This window comes from Notothenia rossii, assembly GCF_949606895.1.
Source record: "Notothenia rossii genome assembly, chromosome: 4".
In the NCBI taxonomy this organism is placed as follows: domain Eukaryota; kingdom Metazoa; phylum Chordata; class Actinopteri; order Perciformes; family Nototheniidae; genus Notothenia; species Notothenia rossii.
The window spans coordinates 53391575-53408888 of NC_136902.1; the positions used below are offsets into that span (position 1 = coordinate 53391575).

Sequence of the window (17314 nt, forward strand, 5' to 3'; positions counted from 1 at the left end):
GCCTTAAATACAATGGAAATGTCAACACACACAGGCCCAGAATCAAGCAGCTTGTTCATCCCTCCAACACTGATGATGGCACTTCCCTGCAGTGTGTTTGTTTGTGTCCCTTGGTGCATACGTACATACACTTCCTGTTTAACATGTTTTACCAGGAGTGTCGCTAACAACATGAATTCCTTGTGATTCAACCCATATCCTGGTTTCATTTTGTGAAAGTGTGTCTGCATATACAGGTGAGTGTTTGTTGGGCGGGGTGCTGGTGCTGATATAGCCTAGTAAATTGAGAAGGCTATATTGTGTTTTTGAATGTGTGTGTGACGTGTGTGTGTGTGTGACGTGTGTGTGTGTGTGTGTGTGTGTGTGTGTGTGTGTGTGTGTGTGTGTGTGTGTGTGTGTATGTGTGAGTTCACAGAGCGTGTTTGCTCAGTAATCTCTGGCTGAACCTGTCTGATAGGTGTGGGCCTGCTGGCACTAACTTGCGCAGGTATGAAGAGAAACCCAGCTCAGTCCTGAGCCAGGAGGGAAACTCCAGCACTTCTGGGACCAAAAACAATTCACTTCTCTCAAAATCAAGGCAGAAGTCATTCAAAGATTCACCTGTACAAAGAGCTTTGGAATAAGACACCCTGGGATCGAGGAGAGGCTGTCTTGGAAGGAGAAACACAGAGAGGAGAATACTTCAGAATGTGAAATAACCCGGAGGAGATTCTTTTCCTGCGGTTCGACCGATGGGTCTGGGATTCTAATGTGGCATTTCAGGCTCTTGGATGTACAAGATGTTGCTGTGTTTCTCAGCATCACATTATATATGTGTCACCTAGGTAAGCCTTCCAACACATGTTTATGATTTAAGTTGTGGGAGAAGTACTTATGTCCTTTACTTCAGTAAAAGTACCAACAACACACTGGAAACACTCCACAACAAGTAAGAGTCCTGCATTGCAAAATCAAACCGAGTAAAAGTATTTTAGTATATTATGAAAATGTACTTAAAGGTGATGATTGAGTTCATTTGGAACTATTAACTACTGATTCTTTTAATTTGGGATTAATCCAAATATTATTTGCTCCATTATTCACCTAATGATTGTTTTGTAAAAACAGTAAAAGTAGTGAAATACCTTCACAGTTAACATGATCCAGAAGTGACATCTACCCAATGTTAGTCCAACCAACAGTCTGAACCTCAACATTATGAATGATACAACATTGTTAAAAGAAATATAACTTGTAAGCGATTATCAGAAAAGTTGCTTGTATAGTCAAACACTTATTAAACACTATTTGTTTTTTGTAAAAATCTTAATTTATAAAGTAAATAAAAACTTTGTATTAATGTAGGGAAAGAAACAAGTAAAACATTTCCTTTTGAAATGTAGTGGCGTGGAAGTAGAAAGGGGCATGTAAATAAAAATACTCAAAGTACATTTACTTTCAAATTAAATACGATACTTGAGCGGATATGTTCAGTTACTCTACCCCTCTGGTTTGAGATCCTGCCTATATGGCAATCCTATATTTGCTCAGGGTTAAAACATAAGATAAAGTCCAGCCCTCACAAAGGAACTGAAATAAGAGCCTGCAGGAGGCTGTTCATTTTCTCAATCTCTTTGTCTTAGTTTGCATAGTAGTAGCTGAGTAGATAGAAATAGCACAGTCATGTGTCTCTGTGGACGTTTCCTTTAAGCATCAGACTGCCCTGGTCCACATCCAAGTTCCCAGAGCATGAGAGGAAACCCTGGAGCCCAAAGACAGTATGACAAATGAGAGGAGAGCAGTATGATGTCAATACAAATACAAGTCAAGCTGCACAGACTGAAGTATCTCTGCTAAAAAACAAAAACAAACAAATACACATCTTTTCTAAATCACATTTTTTAAATCCATACAAACATGGAAAACCTTTAAGTATCGTCATAATTGAAGTGTATTGGTTAATGATTATTTTAAGTGTGATAAAGAAAAAAGGGCAGCCACACCGTTTTGTTAGTCAGGATTGGTTTTCTCAGGTGGAATTCTTTACCTGTGCCTCATTGAGCAAACACATCAGCAGAACCAGATCCCCGCTGAAACTTTGAGGAAATATTTGATCACCAACACTGCTGGCTACATTCAAATCAGTATTTCTCAGCTTGTTTGACAAGTTTCCTTCAGAAAGAAGAGCACGTTTGTGTGTGTAAATGAGTGAGTCACAGGGTTGGCCTGGAACCCTGACTAGATGTGTCACGAGAAGCTATGAGGCTAAACATTTCATTTGTATGAGCATATTGCATTGTGTCGTACACTGAAATGTTTGTCAGTAATAATTACTGTCCTACCCAGTGGTGGAATGTATTTAGGCACTTCCTTAAGTTCTTTACTCAAGCACCATTTTGAGGTACTTTCTTGAGTATTTTCTTTCAATGCTACTTTACTTCATCTCAAAAAGAAATATTCAACTTTTTATTTCACTACATTTGTTTATTTGAAAATATCAGTGACTTTCAATAATAATAATAATAATAATAATAATAATAGGAATGTATCAATAATTATAATCATATATAATTCAATGTCATATAAACTGTTCTGAAATAATCCATTGTGCAAAATAAGTAATTGTTTGAGATTTTAAAGTATATTTTGATACCAATACCCTTGTACTTTGATTTTTTTAAATTGTATCTGTGTGTCACACTCCTATGAACCTTTGTGTTTATTCCAATTAATATGTCGATTTACTTTTCATCCACACAACGCATTTTACATTTAATATGTATATCTTTACTTTCCGTCACCCTATTTTTCTTTGGAAGCTGGAGCCATCTCCATTCACTCTCCCCAGAGGAGCCTGACCCGCTCAGTGCAGGAGGATGTGTTTTTCTCACTGGATGTTTCCTGCGACGGGACCCCCACCATACAATGGACCTTTATGTCAGGAGCGGTGAGCCGCACCATAGGGACCTGGCAGCCGGGGGGGTACACCAACATCACGGAGGACTACAGCGGCAGAGTGCAGGCCTTTAACAACGGCTCCATGGGGCTGTCGGACCTGCGGCTGCAGGACGCGGGGTACTACGTGGTCACTGTCACAGAAACAGCAGGAAGCAGCAAGGACACTGGCTTTGTCCTGAAGGTGAATGGTGAGTGGATTTGGGCTCCTGCCAAATCTAAGAAAAAAAAGTGCTGTACTTTTACCCTGTGGCACGTGTGCGGACTCAAAGTGACCAAAATTCACACATTTACAGCGACTATAAAAAGGGGCAACGTTACCACAAAGAGACACAAAATGGGAAGAAAAATATGAAAAAATGTAAATTATTATTTTAATAATAAGTATTTTTGTTTCTATGTGGGGGACATGGTGGGGCCTTTGTCTGTTTATGGGGGCCCATAATCCGCCCTTATCTGCTGGCCAATATAAGCAACAGCTAGTCAGACTTGAATCCAGACAACACGAACATGAACAACACAATATATCCAGCAAACTGATTCCTAAGCACTGAGGATCTTAATTGAAGCGTGAAGTAACAGCTCTGTCTCAGGAAGTCTGACTGGTATTGGGTCTTGCTCAATAGCCCAGGTTTCCCAAACAAGGCTGGGAGTATTATGGCGCATTTCCAAGCGACTTTGTTAACCACTTTGAAAAAAAGGTTGATGATATTCGCTCTTCTTTTTCTGACTCACCTTTACTCACCGCTGGGTCACCAGACCCTCCCTTCACCCACACACTGACCTCCTTCTCCCCTCTCTCTCCAAGTGAGGTTCTTACCCTCATTACCTCTGCCCGCCCTACCACCTGTCCTCTGGACCCTATCCCCTCAAACCTCCTTCAGACCTCTATTCTGCCGTTTCTCATCCATTTCATCAACACTTCTCTAACTTCTGGTCACTTTCCAAACAGTCTCAAGGAGGCAAGAGTAAACCCTCTCCTAAAGAAACCCACTCTCAACCCGTCTGATGTTATAAACTACAGGCCTGTCTCTCTCCTCCCGTTCCTGTCTAAAACACTTGAACGCGCTGTCTTTAAACAACTCTCCTGTTATCTCCATCAGAACAACCTTCTGGATCCGCACCAGTCTGGTTTCAAGGCAGGTCACTCAACAGAAACTGCTCTCCTTGCTGTCTCTGAGGAACTGCACACGGCTAAAGCAGCCTCCCTCTCCTCTGTCATCATCCTTCTGGACCTGTCTGCTGCATTCGACACGGTGAACCATCAGATCCTCCTTCGCACTCTCCAAGAACTTGGAGTTTCAGGCTCTGCACTTTCCCTCCTTACCTCATACCTCAAAGACCGCACCTACAGGGTCACTTGGAGAGGATCCGAGTCCGACCCTTGTCAATCAACTACAGGGGTCCCTCAGGGCTCTGTTCTTGGTCCCCTCCTCTTCTCCTTGTACACAAACTCGCTCGGATCAGTCATTAGCCCGCATGGTTTTTCATACCACGGCTACGCTGACGACACCCAATTAATTCTGTCTTTTCCCCGCTCAGAGACCCAGGTCGTCGCACGCATCTCTGTTTGTCTAGCTGACATCTCTCAGTGGATGTCTGCTCACCACCTCAACTTCAACCTTGACAAGACTGAACTGCTTTTCCTTCCGGGAAAAGATTGTCCCACTCTTGACCTAACAATCAACATCGGCACCTCTGTTGTTTCCCCGACTCAGACTGCAAGGAATCTGGGTGTGATCCTAGATAACAAACTCTCCTTCACTGCAAACATCGCTGCTACAACCCGCTGCTGCAGATACACGCTTTACAACATCAGGAGGATACGTCCCCACCTGACCCAGAAAACAGCGCAGGTTCTGGTCCAGGCTCTCGTCATCTCACGCCTAGACTACTGCAACTCCCTCCTGGCTGGTCTAACTACATGTGCCATCCGACCTCTGCAGCTCATCCAGAATGCAGCGGCTCGTCTGGTCTTCAACCTTCCTAAATTCTCCCACACCACTCCGCTCCTCCGCTTCCTTCACTGGCTTCCAGTAACTGCTAGAATCCACTTCAAGACACTGGTACTTGCGTACCATGCTGTGAATGGATCTGGCCCTTCCTACATCCAGGACATGGTTAAACCGTACACTCCAGCTCGCTGCACCCGCACTGCGAGGGGGACCCAAGTTCCAATCAGCAAAAATACGTGGGTTTGCTATCCTGGCTCCAAAATGGTGGAATGAGCTCCCCATTGACATCAGGACAGCAGAAAGCTTACACATCTTCCGGCGCAGACTGAAAACTCATCTCTTTCGACTCCACTTCGAGCGATAGAATTATTAACAAAGCACTTATATACTAACAAAGGACTGGCTTATCTAAAGCCAGTCGAGTAGCACTTGAAATGTTTTAGCGCTATGAAACCTGATGTACTTATATGATTCGGTCTTCTTCAAGGTTGTATCTTGTTGGTCGAACGCACTCATTGTAAGTCGCTTTGGATAAAAGCGCCAGCTAAATGCAATGTAATGTAATTTCCACTACAGCGCAGTTTAAGCGTGCCGTGCCCGGCCCGTTTTTGGTTGCGTTTCCATTAGGCGTAGTTCCGGCGAGCGGTAACTTTTTCACAGTTTTCTGGCTGTCCAAAATCAAGGTTCTTTCCGGGCCAACAACCGGGCTGAGTATGCTAAACTAGTGAGAGAATCGCTGGCAACTACAACAAAATGAACATATTTTACTGTGATTTAATTATAATACACGTTTCAAAATTATGCCGAAGTAACAACATACTGATACCGGTTAGTAAAAAACATGAATTAATGCTTTAACAAGTCTGCAGACAGACGGCAGGTGAAAAACCTTTTAAAATGCGTGTTTTATCGGCCGTCCACACCCACAACAACAGCCTATACAGACATAAATAAACCAGCGACTGAATTCGCCATGACACAGAAAGTTTGTTGTTTGTACTTGTTTAACTTTTGTCTAGTTTCTGAACAGATATGAGGAGCTGTGAGCTCTGAGGGCTAACAGCTAACAGCTGATGTTGGCTTTGTGTTTTGCATTGAAGATGACGTCACGGCTCCGCCAACACTGTGTTACTATAGTTACTACCCCAGCTCTTAAACTGTAATGAAAACGCAGCATAAGTGAGGCTGGTCTAATGAGGCCTAACTATACCGTACTAAGCCGAGCGAGGCCCTGCAGTGGAAAAGCGCCTTAGAGGCGGACTTGTGACTGAGAGGTTTGATTCCTAAACAGGAGAGCACCCACCACTGAGGTGCCTTTGAGCAAGGCCCTAACCCCTGGTGCAGAGAAGCAGGTCAGAGGCAGAGGTCTGACTGTGGTATGAATGTGTAAACTGGAGATAAAAGTATTTTCTTAATCTCTTTGTCTTAGTTTGCATAGCAGGGCTGAGTAGATAGAAATAGCACAGTCATGTGTCTCTGTGGACGTGACCTTTAAGCATCAGACTGCCCTGGTCCACATCCAAGTTCCCAGAGCACGAGAGGAAACTCTGGAGCCCAAAGACAGTATGACAAATGAGAGGAGAGCAGTATGATGTCAATACAAATACAAGTTCTCTGCTAAAAAAAAACATACACAAACAAATACACAGCTTTTCTTTATGACATTTTTTAAATCCACACAAACATTGAAAACATTTGAGTATCTATGTAATGGTAGTGTATTGGTTAATGATTATTTTAGGCGTGATAATGAAAAAAAGGGCAGCCAGCTTTTCCCACACCGTTTTGTTAGTCAGCAGTGGAATACTTTACCTGTGCCTCATTAAGTTGCAAAATAAACATACAAGAAGAAATAGGAAAGTTAAACAAAACATTTTCAACTTTCATAATAAAGAACTGGTCCCTTGGCACAGACATACAAAAGGCCCCATCACCTCTAGGAGCAAACACCCTCACTATGGCTTTTGTCTATTTGTCCTGATTTTTTACATCTTTTCTTGGTACTACATGTCTTTATTAGTGACATTCTGCAGGAGAGGATTAGGGAGGCCCCCTGACACTTTAGACCCCCGTATGTTCAGTGATCCATCCGTGAAGGAAAGAAAAAGTCTAGGGTAACATTTTGAATGTATAGTAATTATGTGATCTTGAGATCAAACAGGAGCTTTGAGTTTATCAAATCATTGTATTCATCATTATCTTTAGTGAACATAACATGATGCTGCATTTTAGTTAAAAGGGATGACACGTGAACATAGTTTAATAAAGTAAGATTAATTGTGACCTTGACATAAGAACCATAATGATGTCATGCCCTAACATATATCAGTAATTGTCTAACGTGGTTGTGTTATGTTTGCAGCTCTCGAAAGTAATCTGAGCTCATGTGAAGTGAACCTAATGTGTGTGTGTGTGTGTGTGTGTGTGTGTGTGTGTGTGTGTGTGTGTGTGTGTGTGTGTGTGTGTGTGTGTGTGTGTGTGTGTGTGTGTGTGTGTGTGTGTGTGTGTGTGTGTGTGTCCTGCAGAGGTGCTGTACGAGGACCTGCAGTACCTCTCTGTCTCAGCCCTGGCTCTGGCCTGTGTGGCTGCTCTTCTCATGCTGAGTACCTGGCTGCTGGACAAGGCCTACAGGAGGATAGTGTTATGGAGACGAAGGAAACAGATGCCAGGTAAAGAAACTTCACATATAAGTCTCTAAAGTACAATTGAGAGGAGACACCTAAGCTAAAAACATGATCTTTTAATGCACTTTTTTGAGTAAATGTGCTTCTTTAACATGTCTAATTTCGGATTAGTAGAGACAAAAACATCCAAAATAGACATTTAAGTCATTATTATCATTGTCTATTTGCATCTGTAGTGAATGTCTCATGTGAATATTTAAACATAACATTTCAGGAGAACAAATATTGCACAAAAATGCCCTTTAGGAAGATGTGAGCATTTATTTTTTCATATTCCAAATTCAACTTTTATTTAACTGTGGCGGTGGTAATGTGAATAAAATGCTTTTTGAAAGCCTATACAAGAAGTTTGTCAAGTTGAACATTTAAATGTTAAAAAGTTAAAACATCAAACTGAAGTGAGGCTTGTTTACGGAACTGGGACTTCCTGTTAGCCATTTCATATCAATGGGTATTTAAAGACATTTAGACAACTAATAATTTTGATTAGTAGAAACAAAAACATCCAAAATAATTTATTTTACAATTCTTAGTCTAATTGCATCTTTAGTGTTCTTCTTATTCACCAAAAGATAGTGATAATGCTTCATTGGAATATTTAAAACACAATACAAAAAATCTGTTTGTCTCAAGTTAAGTATTTAAAGGAGGAAGTGTCATGAAGCGCTTTCACACCAAGTACTTTGCCTTGCTTAGTTCAGAACTCTTTAGTTCATCAGAACTCTTTAGTTCTAATGAACTAAAGAGCAGATCGTGTTCACACCGGAATAACTCGCTGAGGGAGGCCCATTCCCAAACCGCCCCCTACACCTTATACTACCCCTACACCCTACCGCGTTCACACGGAGGGTCGGCCATATTGAGGGCTGTTCCAAAGCAATGAGTGTGGAGCGGTGTGGAGGGGGAGTGGGCTATCAAGCCCTCAAACAGCGAGTCTGCATCGGTGCTGACTTGAGACCGGTCTCTACCTGACCGGAGTCAACGCTGTGTGTGTCCGGTAGTTCCAGCAAATATCCACTGATAGATCTCCTATAGAGTAGTGATGTTTTGGGGCTGTCGCTGGGCAACACAGACTTTCAACTCCCTCCAAAGATTTTCTATGGGGTTGAGATCTGGAGACTGGCTAGGCCACTCCAGGACCTTGAAATGCTTCTTACGAAGCCACTCCTTCGTTACCCGGGGGGTGTGTTTGGGATCATTGTCATGCTGAAAGACCCAGCCACGTTTCATCTTCAATGCCCTTTCTGATGGAAGGAGGTTGTCACTCAAAATCTCACGACACATGGCCCCATTCATTCTTTCCTTTACACGGATCAGTCGTCCTGGTCCCTTTGCAGAAAAAAAGCCCCAAAGCTTGATGTTTCCACCCCCATGTTTCACAGTAGGCATGGTGTTCTTTGGATGCAACTCAGCATTCTTTCTCCTCCAAACACGTCAAGTTGAGTTTTTACCAAAAAGTTATATTTTGGTTTCATCTGACCATATGACATTCTCCCAATCCTCTTCTGGATCATCTAAATGCTCTCTAGCAAACTTCAGACGGGCCTGGACATGTACTGGCTTAAGCAGGGGGACACGTCTGGCACTGCAGGATTTGAGTCCCTGGTGGCGTAGTGTGTTACTGATGGTAGCCTTTGTTACTTTGGTCCCAGCTCTCTGCAGGTCATTGACTAGGTCCCCCCGTGTGATTCTGGGATTTTTGCTCACCGGTCTTGTGATCATTTTGACCCCACGGGGTGAGATCTTGCGTGGAGCCCCAGATCGAGGGAGATTATCAGTGGTCTTGTATGTCTTCCATTTTCTAATAATTGCTCCCACAGTTGATTTCTTCACACCAAGCTGCTTACCTGTTGCAGATTCAGTCTTCCCAGCCTGGTGCAGGTCTGCAATTTTGTTTCTGGTGTCCTTTCACAGCTCTTTGGTCTTGGCCATAGTGGAGTTTGGAGTGTGACTGTTTGAGGTTGTGGACAGGTGTCTTTTATACTGATAACGAGTTCAAACAGGTGCCATTAATACAGTTAACAAGTGGAGGACAGAGGAGGCTCTTAAAGAAGAAGTTACAGGTCTGTGAGAGCCAGAATTCTTGTTTGTTTGTAGGTGACCAAATACTTATTTTCCACCATAATTTGCAAATAAATTATTTAATAATCAGACAATGTGATTTTCTGGATTTTTTTTTCTCATTTTGTCTCTCATAGTTGAGGTATACCTAGGATGAAAATTACAGGCCTCTCTCATCTTTTTAAGTGGGAGAACTTGCACAATTGGTGGCTGACTAAATACTTTTTTGCCCCACTGTCTATAAATATATAATATATATATAAAATAATGTATTATATTACATTATTGCCTCTGCATTGGATTATTATCGGATAGGATAATAAGTTAGTAATTAACTATGGCCCAATCCCAAACCACTCCCTCGACTCTACCCCTCCGTGACGGAGTGAACTCCGTCTGTAGCCACACTCGCAGCTGAATGAGGCTCCCTCCTGTCAGATGGAGGGAGTAAATAAAGCGGCAAGCTTTGGGACGGCCTCTACCGGGTTTTCCTCTTCACACCGCAGCGGAGCAGCCTCTTAGCTCCGGAATCCGGTTCGTTTCAAGAACCAAAACATTGTCCGGCCAGAGCAAAAGCACCACATACGTCACGCTTACGTCGAGGCGGGAGCAGGGACAGGGGCGGGATCAACTCCTGAACAACAACAAAAAGCTTGCGTTTTATCCAGTTTGTACACAACGATGAAGAAACTTAACAAGCAGCAGTGGTCCACTGAAGAGACCAGCTACCCACTGGGAATCTGGTCTTCCAAAGAGGTACAGAGGAAGCTGGAGCACAATCTGCCATTGTTGTTGTTGTCGGTGTCAGCTGTGATGGGTTTCCGCGCGGTTTGGCTTTATGAAGCAGGCACGCAAACGGTTACGTCATGACGCAAACGATGATGCAATGACGCAGCACCAGTCGGACTTTGGGCTGTGTGAAAAGAGCCAGAGCTAAACCGAAGAACCGGTTCTGAACCTGAAAAGCTCTAGTACGGAGCTTGAACCAGAGTTGCGTTGGTGTGAATGAGGTATTTGAGGGCTTGATAGCCCACTCCCCCTCCACACCGCTCCACACCACTCCACACTCGTTGGTTTGGAACAGCCCTCAATATGGCGGACCCTCCGCGTGAACGCGCAAACGGAGGGGTAGGGTGTAGGGGTAGGGTGTAGGGGGCGGTTTGGGAATGGGCCTAAGTCTGAAAGCAGAAGTCCAGGGTTGCGTTCCAATAGTCCATTTAGCTTAGGAACCTTCCTAACCAAGTGAAATGACCCGGAAGTACGTCAGTGGCAGCCATGTTAAGTGCCGTTCCAATTCTCTAAATCAGGGGTCCCCAAACTTTTTCCTGTGTGTGCCACATAACTTTTCCCTTCTCTGATGGGGGCCGGAGTCAGTTTGTAACAGAAAAAGTGTGACGATCGCAGGGGTGCCTAAACGTAAACATTTATTGTTTTCTAGAAAGCCACACATAACCAAATATTAATAACCCTTTCCGGGATCTTCACAGAAAAAAAAGTCAGGAAATAAATAATAACACTATTAACCTCTTAAGCCCTTAGCCTGTTTTTCAGGTTTCAGGCTCCAAAATGCCACTAACACAGCAAACACTATATCTTCACTTCTAAAAGGGGTAAATTAATAATATTTCCTCTCAAAGCAAGGTTAAATCTGTGAGTTGGATATAGAAGTGTCAGAATCAATCTAGATGTTTTTATTTTAAAGTAAATTCAGATGGAACATAGTAAAAACATGTAAATTATAATGTCCGCCTAAAAGAAACCCATTACTTATAGTGAAAACCACCCTTGAATGATGGGTTAGTAGACTAAAAGCTTTAGGAATCCAAACTATAACATATAATAAGTACCTTTTTAGAGAGGTTTAGAAAAATAAAGTCCAGGCGGACTCACCTCTGGATAATTTGGGAACCATCGGTTCCATTTGACCTTTTTCACTGTAAAAATAATTATATTACTTTGAATTATCACTATAGGTATTCATTCCATCCAAATACAACTGTTGTGAACAAATTAAAAATAAAATTTAAAAAAAAACATACTCTGTTATCCTCTTAGGCCCCACAATGCTAACAGTGAGGCTCTGGATTAGCCCCGAGCGAAAAATGCTAACCTATTACTTCACCGGAAATCACTCCTAGGTCCCTTATTACATATCCCAGCTGCACATCCAACACATCGTTTATGATCGTAAAGACACCGAATCTAACGGTGCCCACCTCAACACTGAAAGATACACACTTGCAACGTTATCAACAAAAACGTAAATCAAAAGAAGTGGCGCTAGGTAGCTACACAATGCTAACGTGGCTTACCTTTGTCTTTGTCTGGTCTAAACTGGTCTTCAATGGCATTAAAATGATAAAAAAAAACATGATGTAGTTAATCCATAGGTTAATATCCAATGTGGCTGTGTCCCCTTTCAAATGTTCTAATAATCTATAAGCAATAAAATAGCAATTCCGTTATCTGCTGTCCGCTCTGTGCTCCGTGCGCTCTGGGTCCTGCAATTCCTGCTTCCTTACGGTAGTAAACAATAAATGAAGTCGGCTGCGTAATGTTCTTACACCTGCTGGCATTCTTCATACTTTACGCAGGACCATATCTCTGGAACCCATTGGTCGATTTGGGTGATTTACACCTTTTTCTTAACCAAAATATCCAATAGAATCAAGGGGCAGTTCCCAAATCCACGTAAAAATTACCATAGAACCATATAATAGAGAAGCAAACAAAGCACATCTGAAAGTACAAGCCTGGACGGCAAAACTTTATACCCAGTATATTGCCATAAATATGATGGTGGATTATCAGTAAAAAATTCTACGTGACACAAAGACATTGGATTAACCTTGAGCGGCGTTTTTATTCCGGTGAACACAACTTTTGATCACAAATCAAAAAAGGTAAGACGTAATTATTGTAATATTTTTGGAACCGGATGTTGTTTACTTTCTCTTTTCTGGCTGATAGCTCTGCAATTCGGGGTCCTACAGTGATGACATTACATGTGTGGAATCTGTGGAGTCTCAGCTTTAATCGGTTATCTTGTTTGTGCAGTGACGATAAGTAACAAAGCACATTGCTACCGTGAGTGCTGTGCAAAAGTCCGTTAGCATTAGTTAGCATTTTTTCGCTCCATGCTAATTCAAAGGCTTGGTATTACTCTTGTGTTTCTTTTAGCTAAAAATGGTTCATATTGTTAGTTAGCTGAGTTTCTTATCGTTAAAAGGGTATGGAACATTAATAGAAGCCCTGAGACATAGTCTCGTAAAAAAACGGTGGGGGGGGGGGGGTCCACTGGGGGGACCCTAGGGCTTAAGAGGTTAATGAAATAAATAACACTATTTATGAAACAAATAATAACCAAATAACCCTATCTGGGATCTTCACAGAAAAAGTCAGGAAATAAATAACACTATTTGTGAAATAAATAATAACCAAATAACCCTCTCTGGGTTCTTCACAGAAAAAATTAAGTCTGAAAATATATAAAAACACTATTTATGAAATAAATAATAACCAAATAACCCTCTCTGGGTTCTTCACAGAAAAAAAAGTCCATTGAACATTAACTTTCTGTCGTGCCGTGCACAATCTTAACAGGTAAAAGTTTAGCTTAGTTTTTAGAGCAGAATCTCTTACTCAAATGACTCATATGAGCAGTCTCTCAAAGTTCTTGTGTTCCTTCCTTATAATCCTTTTGTAGGTTCCAGTAGGCTTGTAGACACCGCTGTTTGCAGCTCTCTCTCATCAACTTCCCTGTGAAAACCACAAAGCAAGCAGGCTGAGAAACCAAACTAAGTGATACAGCATCTACACAGCACAATACATTTCACTACCAGTATGGTTGTGGAGATGGATTTTATCGCAGTAGATTTTATTATGATTACATTTGTTTATGCTCAGAATGACTCATTCAAGTCAGAAAAGTGAGCTTACCTATATATGTTCATCAGTGTGAACCGTGGGCCTGCATCTGGCTGGTGAGAAGTTGAATGTCAGGTTCCATTCTAGTCACAGCCTGTCTCAAACACTGATGCAGATGTTCATCTGTCAATCTTGATCTCATCTGAGTTTTCAGGTGTTTCATGTGTGAAAAGGTTTGCTCGCAGATATACGACATGCTGCCAAAAAGTGTAAACATCTTCATTATGTTAGGGTACGTGTCGTTTGGGAGGGCAGCATAGAAGTCAATGAGACTGTTGGGCTTGAATGCGTCTTTCAGAACATCACAGTTCTGTAACTCGGCCAACTCAAACTGATAAGAAGGCTGGGCTTCATCGATGTCGGCAAGAAAGGGGTTCTGGAAAAGACGGATTTCTTTTGTATTAACATGTAGTATCCGGAATCGCACACCGAACTCCGCCTTCAGCATTTCCAGTGCTTCCACACACTTTTCAGCTGGGAACGGGACCGCTGGGTTCTCTGCGGAGAGGTTTTGGGAAGCAGGGAGATAGATGAAGTTGTGCTTTTTCACTTGTTCCAAAAGCAGCGCAAGTTTCACCTCAGATGCTTTTATGTGAGAATACATGTCGCAAATGAGTTTCCCCTGGCCTTGTAGCTGCAAGTTAAGGCTGTTCAGCATTTTTGTCACGTCTGTTAAAACTGCGAGGTGCCATTTCCATTCTGGGTCGATCAGCTCTGGGACCGTTTTGTCTTTTGAATGAAGAAATGCGTTAATTTCGGGTATTATTATGGTATATATTAATTTCCGATCAACCATCGGACATCTGTGTAGTACAGCACATCGCCGTGCGCAGACTCCAGTTCAGACAGGAATTGTTGGAACTGCCTGTGTTTAAGTCCCTTTGCTCTGATGAAGTTTATGCATGACACCACAACCTTCATGACAGAATCCCACTTCAACACTTTGCAGCACAGTGCTTGCTGGTGAATTAGGCAGTGGACTTGTAGCGGGGCGGTGAGACCCCGTTCTTCCATCTCCCAGTTCATGCGTCCTATTAGACCCCGAGATGCGCCCACCATACTAGGAGCCCCGTCAGTCGTGATGCTGGCAAGCTTTGACCAGTCTAGGTCCAACTCTTCCATCTTCAAAATATCCTCCCCCGTTGTAGTCCTTTTGAGACTTTGGAGGGCTGCCAGCTCCTCGCACATCTCAAAGTTTGCGCTAACTCCTACAATAAAAATGAGCAGCTGCGCTGTGTCTTGCACGTCCATGCTCTCATCCAGTGCTAATGAAAAAAAGTCAAAATATTTCGTCTTCTGCTGCAGCTGGGCATATACATTACCCCCGATTTCTTCAATGCGTCTGGTGATTGTACTCGCCAACAGACTCACGGTATTAAAGACATCTTTCTTCTCGGGACACACCTCTTCCGCGACAGCATTCAAACATTTCTTGACAAACTCTCCATCAGTGAAAGGTTTACCGCTGCTTGCTATCAGTTGAGCAACCCGAAAGCTGGCTCGAACGGATGACTGGTTCAGCTGAGCTTGGCGTACAAATGTATTCTGCTGATCTAACAGTCCACTTTTTAGCTTTGAGAGTTTGTCTGCTCGCATTTGGCCTTGCAAGTTATCATACTTGTCTTTGTGACGGGATTCATAGGGTCGGCGCAGATTGTATTCTTTGAATACCGCCACCGCCTTTTGACAGATGAGACAAACAGCCTTTTCTTTGCATTGAACAGAAAAATAATCTTTTGACCACTGCAGGTTAAATACCCTGCATTCTGAATCAATTTTTCTCTTACCTAACCTTTTCGCCATTATTCCGTTCTATTTGACAGGGGCTAGTCTAGGATTCGCATGGCCAGACTGAAAAAAAATCATAATGCGTCTCTGGTATTGTTCAGGGGGCCGGGCCAAATGTGGAGGCCTTACTTTGGGGACCACTGCTCTAAATTAAAGGAAAGGAGGTTTCAAACTTCCTTTATAACCTCCTTTAGCTTAGGAACCACTGGACCTCCCTTACCGAAAGGAGAGGAGAAAATGCTGCCCCACAATGCCTTCCAGCCGCAGTATTTGCGTCACACAACAGTCGGCCGTTCTTGGAAACAAACAATTATGACGGAGAAATTATATCATGAAAGTTACGGTGCTTATTAAGCATTTTAAAACGTATTCGGTAAGTTGCCAAAGTGCTTTGTTTTGAACGTTCATCAGTATTATAATCAAAAAGAGAAATATGAACGTTAGTTTTTATTGAAATGATCAAATAAAGTCAACATTTCACAGTCTTTACTGAGCTGTGTGGGGTTTGTTCGACTTTTAAAAGATGTTTGAATGGTGATGTACACAGTGATAGATGTTAAGGACTAACGTTTATAATAAATACATTTGCATTGATTTTAAGATCTTTTCATAGTTCATACAATCATACGTAGGCTATTGGGATCATTTGTATTAATGTGGACCGGAGAGGGTGACGAGCATAAGTTTCACTTTCATTTTTTATTTCAATTCCAACTTTGGTCATGAAGAATATGTTTCTCTGTTGTCCACGTTCATAAAGCAAAGTAACAGCATCAGAGCACGGTGCATACAGAGTCTCAGATGAGTCCGTCGTTCTTATTAAACATCCATGTTGTAGTCCGCTGTAGAGAAAACTGTAGTTTCCATAGTTTCCATAAAGCAGCAGACGCACAAAATGACGTCCGCTTGCGCGTCATAAACACGTTGGATAGTGAAAATGCATTCGGATTCTCTAAAGTACCGCAGTCTCTTCTCCTAAGTCCTTTTGAATTCTCCTATCCACTATCCCTTAACCCCGTGACGTTTCACTCAGAGGTCAAGGAATAGGAGATAGGGTTAGAATTTAGGAGCTGATTTTTGGATTATCGGAACGCAACCCAGGGCAAATAATTGCATGTCTCTTCAGTGCGCATGTCACAAAACGAGATACATTGTGGGACATGTAGTTTATGGGCAACCTGATTCTGTAAAGTGGCATGGAACTGTATAATAAACGTATTATATTCTTTGTAAATTCTTGTGGGGCCACATAAAATGAAGTTGCGGGCCGGATTTGGCCCCCAGCCTTGAGTTTGACAACCCTGCTCTAAGGAGTCATAAAGTCCAGAAAGGGTTTCCATGTTCTAATAAAGGTTTGAGAGGAGCTTTTGAGTGTGAACCTCATTTTCTCTAACTGTAAGAAGAACTTCAATTATTTTTAAACCGAGATATATGCTGGATCCTTTGGCTGGATCTTGATTCTATATAGATTATGAGTTGAGTTTACATTCTGCTGCCTCAGTGTGTGAAAGGGATGAATATGGCTTGATGGGCGTGAGTGTGGGTGAAAGTGATGTATTGTGTCTAAGTGTGGGTGTGTTAAAGTGACAAAGGTCTAATATAGCGCTGTTCTGTATGAAGTGTTAAGTTGTTTGTCCTTTCATGCAGAAAATGATGCGACAGAGCTGCAGCCTCTTTGATGGACGTCTGTGCACCGCCGGAGGAAACTACACACTGTTCACTTAACACAAGAGTTATTTTTAAAGTTAGATGTAAATAAAATGTATCTTATTTTTTTCTGTTGAACACCTTACTTACACAGAGGAAGGCAGTTTAATTATGAAAACTGTGTACCATATTTACATTTGTATTGAATGCACATGCTTTACAGCTGATAACACTGGATGAATGTAAATATATCCCTCATGATATTGGAAAACAATACATACTGTATTTATTGTCTAAACAAGTGAATTGTGTGTTTTT

At 42.1% G+C, this 17314-nt stretch overlaps 1 protein-coding gene across 1 annotated transcript; it reads left to right on the forward strand.

Annotated features, from left to right (window-relative positions):
• Nucleotides 1-335: 335 nt before the first annotated feature.
• Nucleotides 336-17297, forward strand: vstm5 (V-set and transmembrane domain containing 5). The gene is made up of 4 exons (XM_079676096.1): nt 336-824; nt 2799-3125; nt 7415-7558; nt 16997-17297. Exons 1-4 carry the CDS (start codon nt 749-751, stop codon nt 17026-17028), a joined length of 579 nt encoding a protein of 192 aa, XP_079532222.1. The 5' UTR covers nt 336-748; the 3' UTR covers nt 17029-17297.
• Nucleotides 17298-17314: the final 17 nt, after the last annotated feature.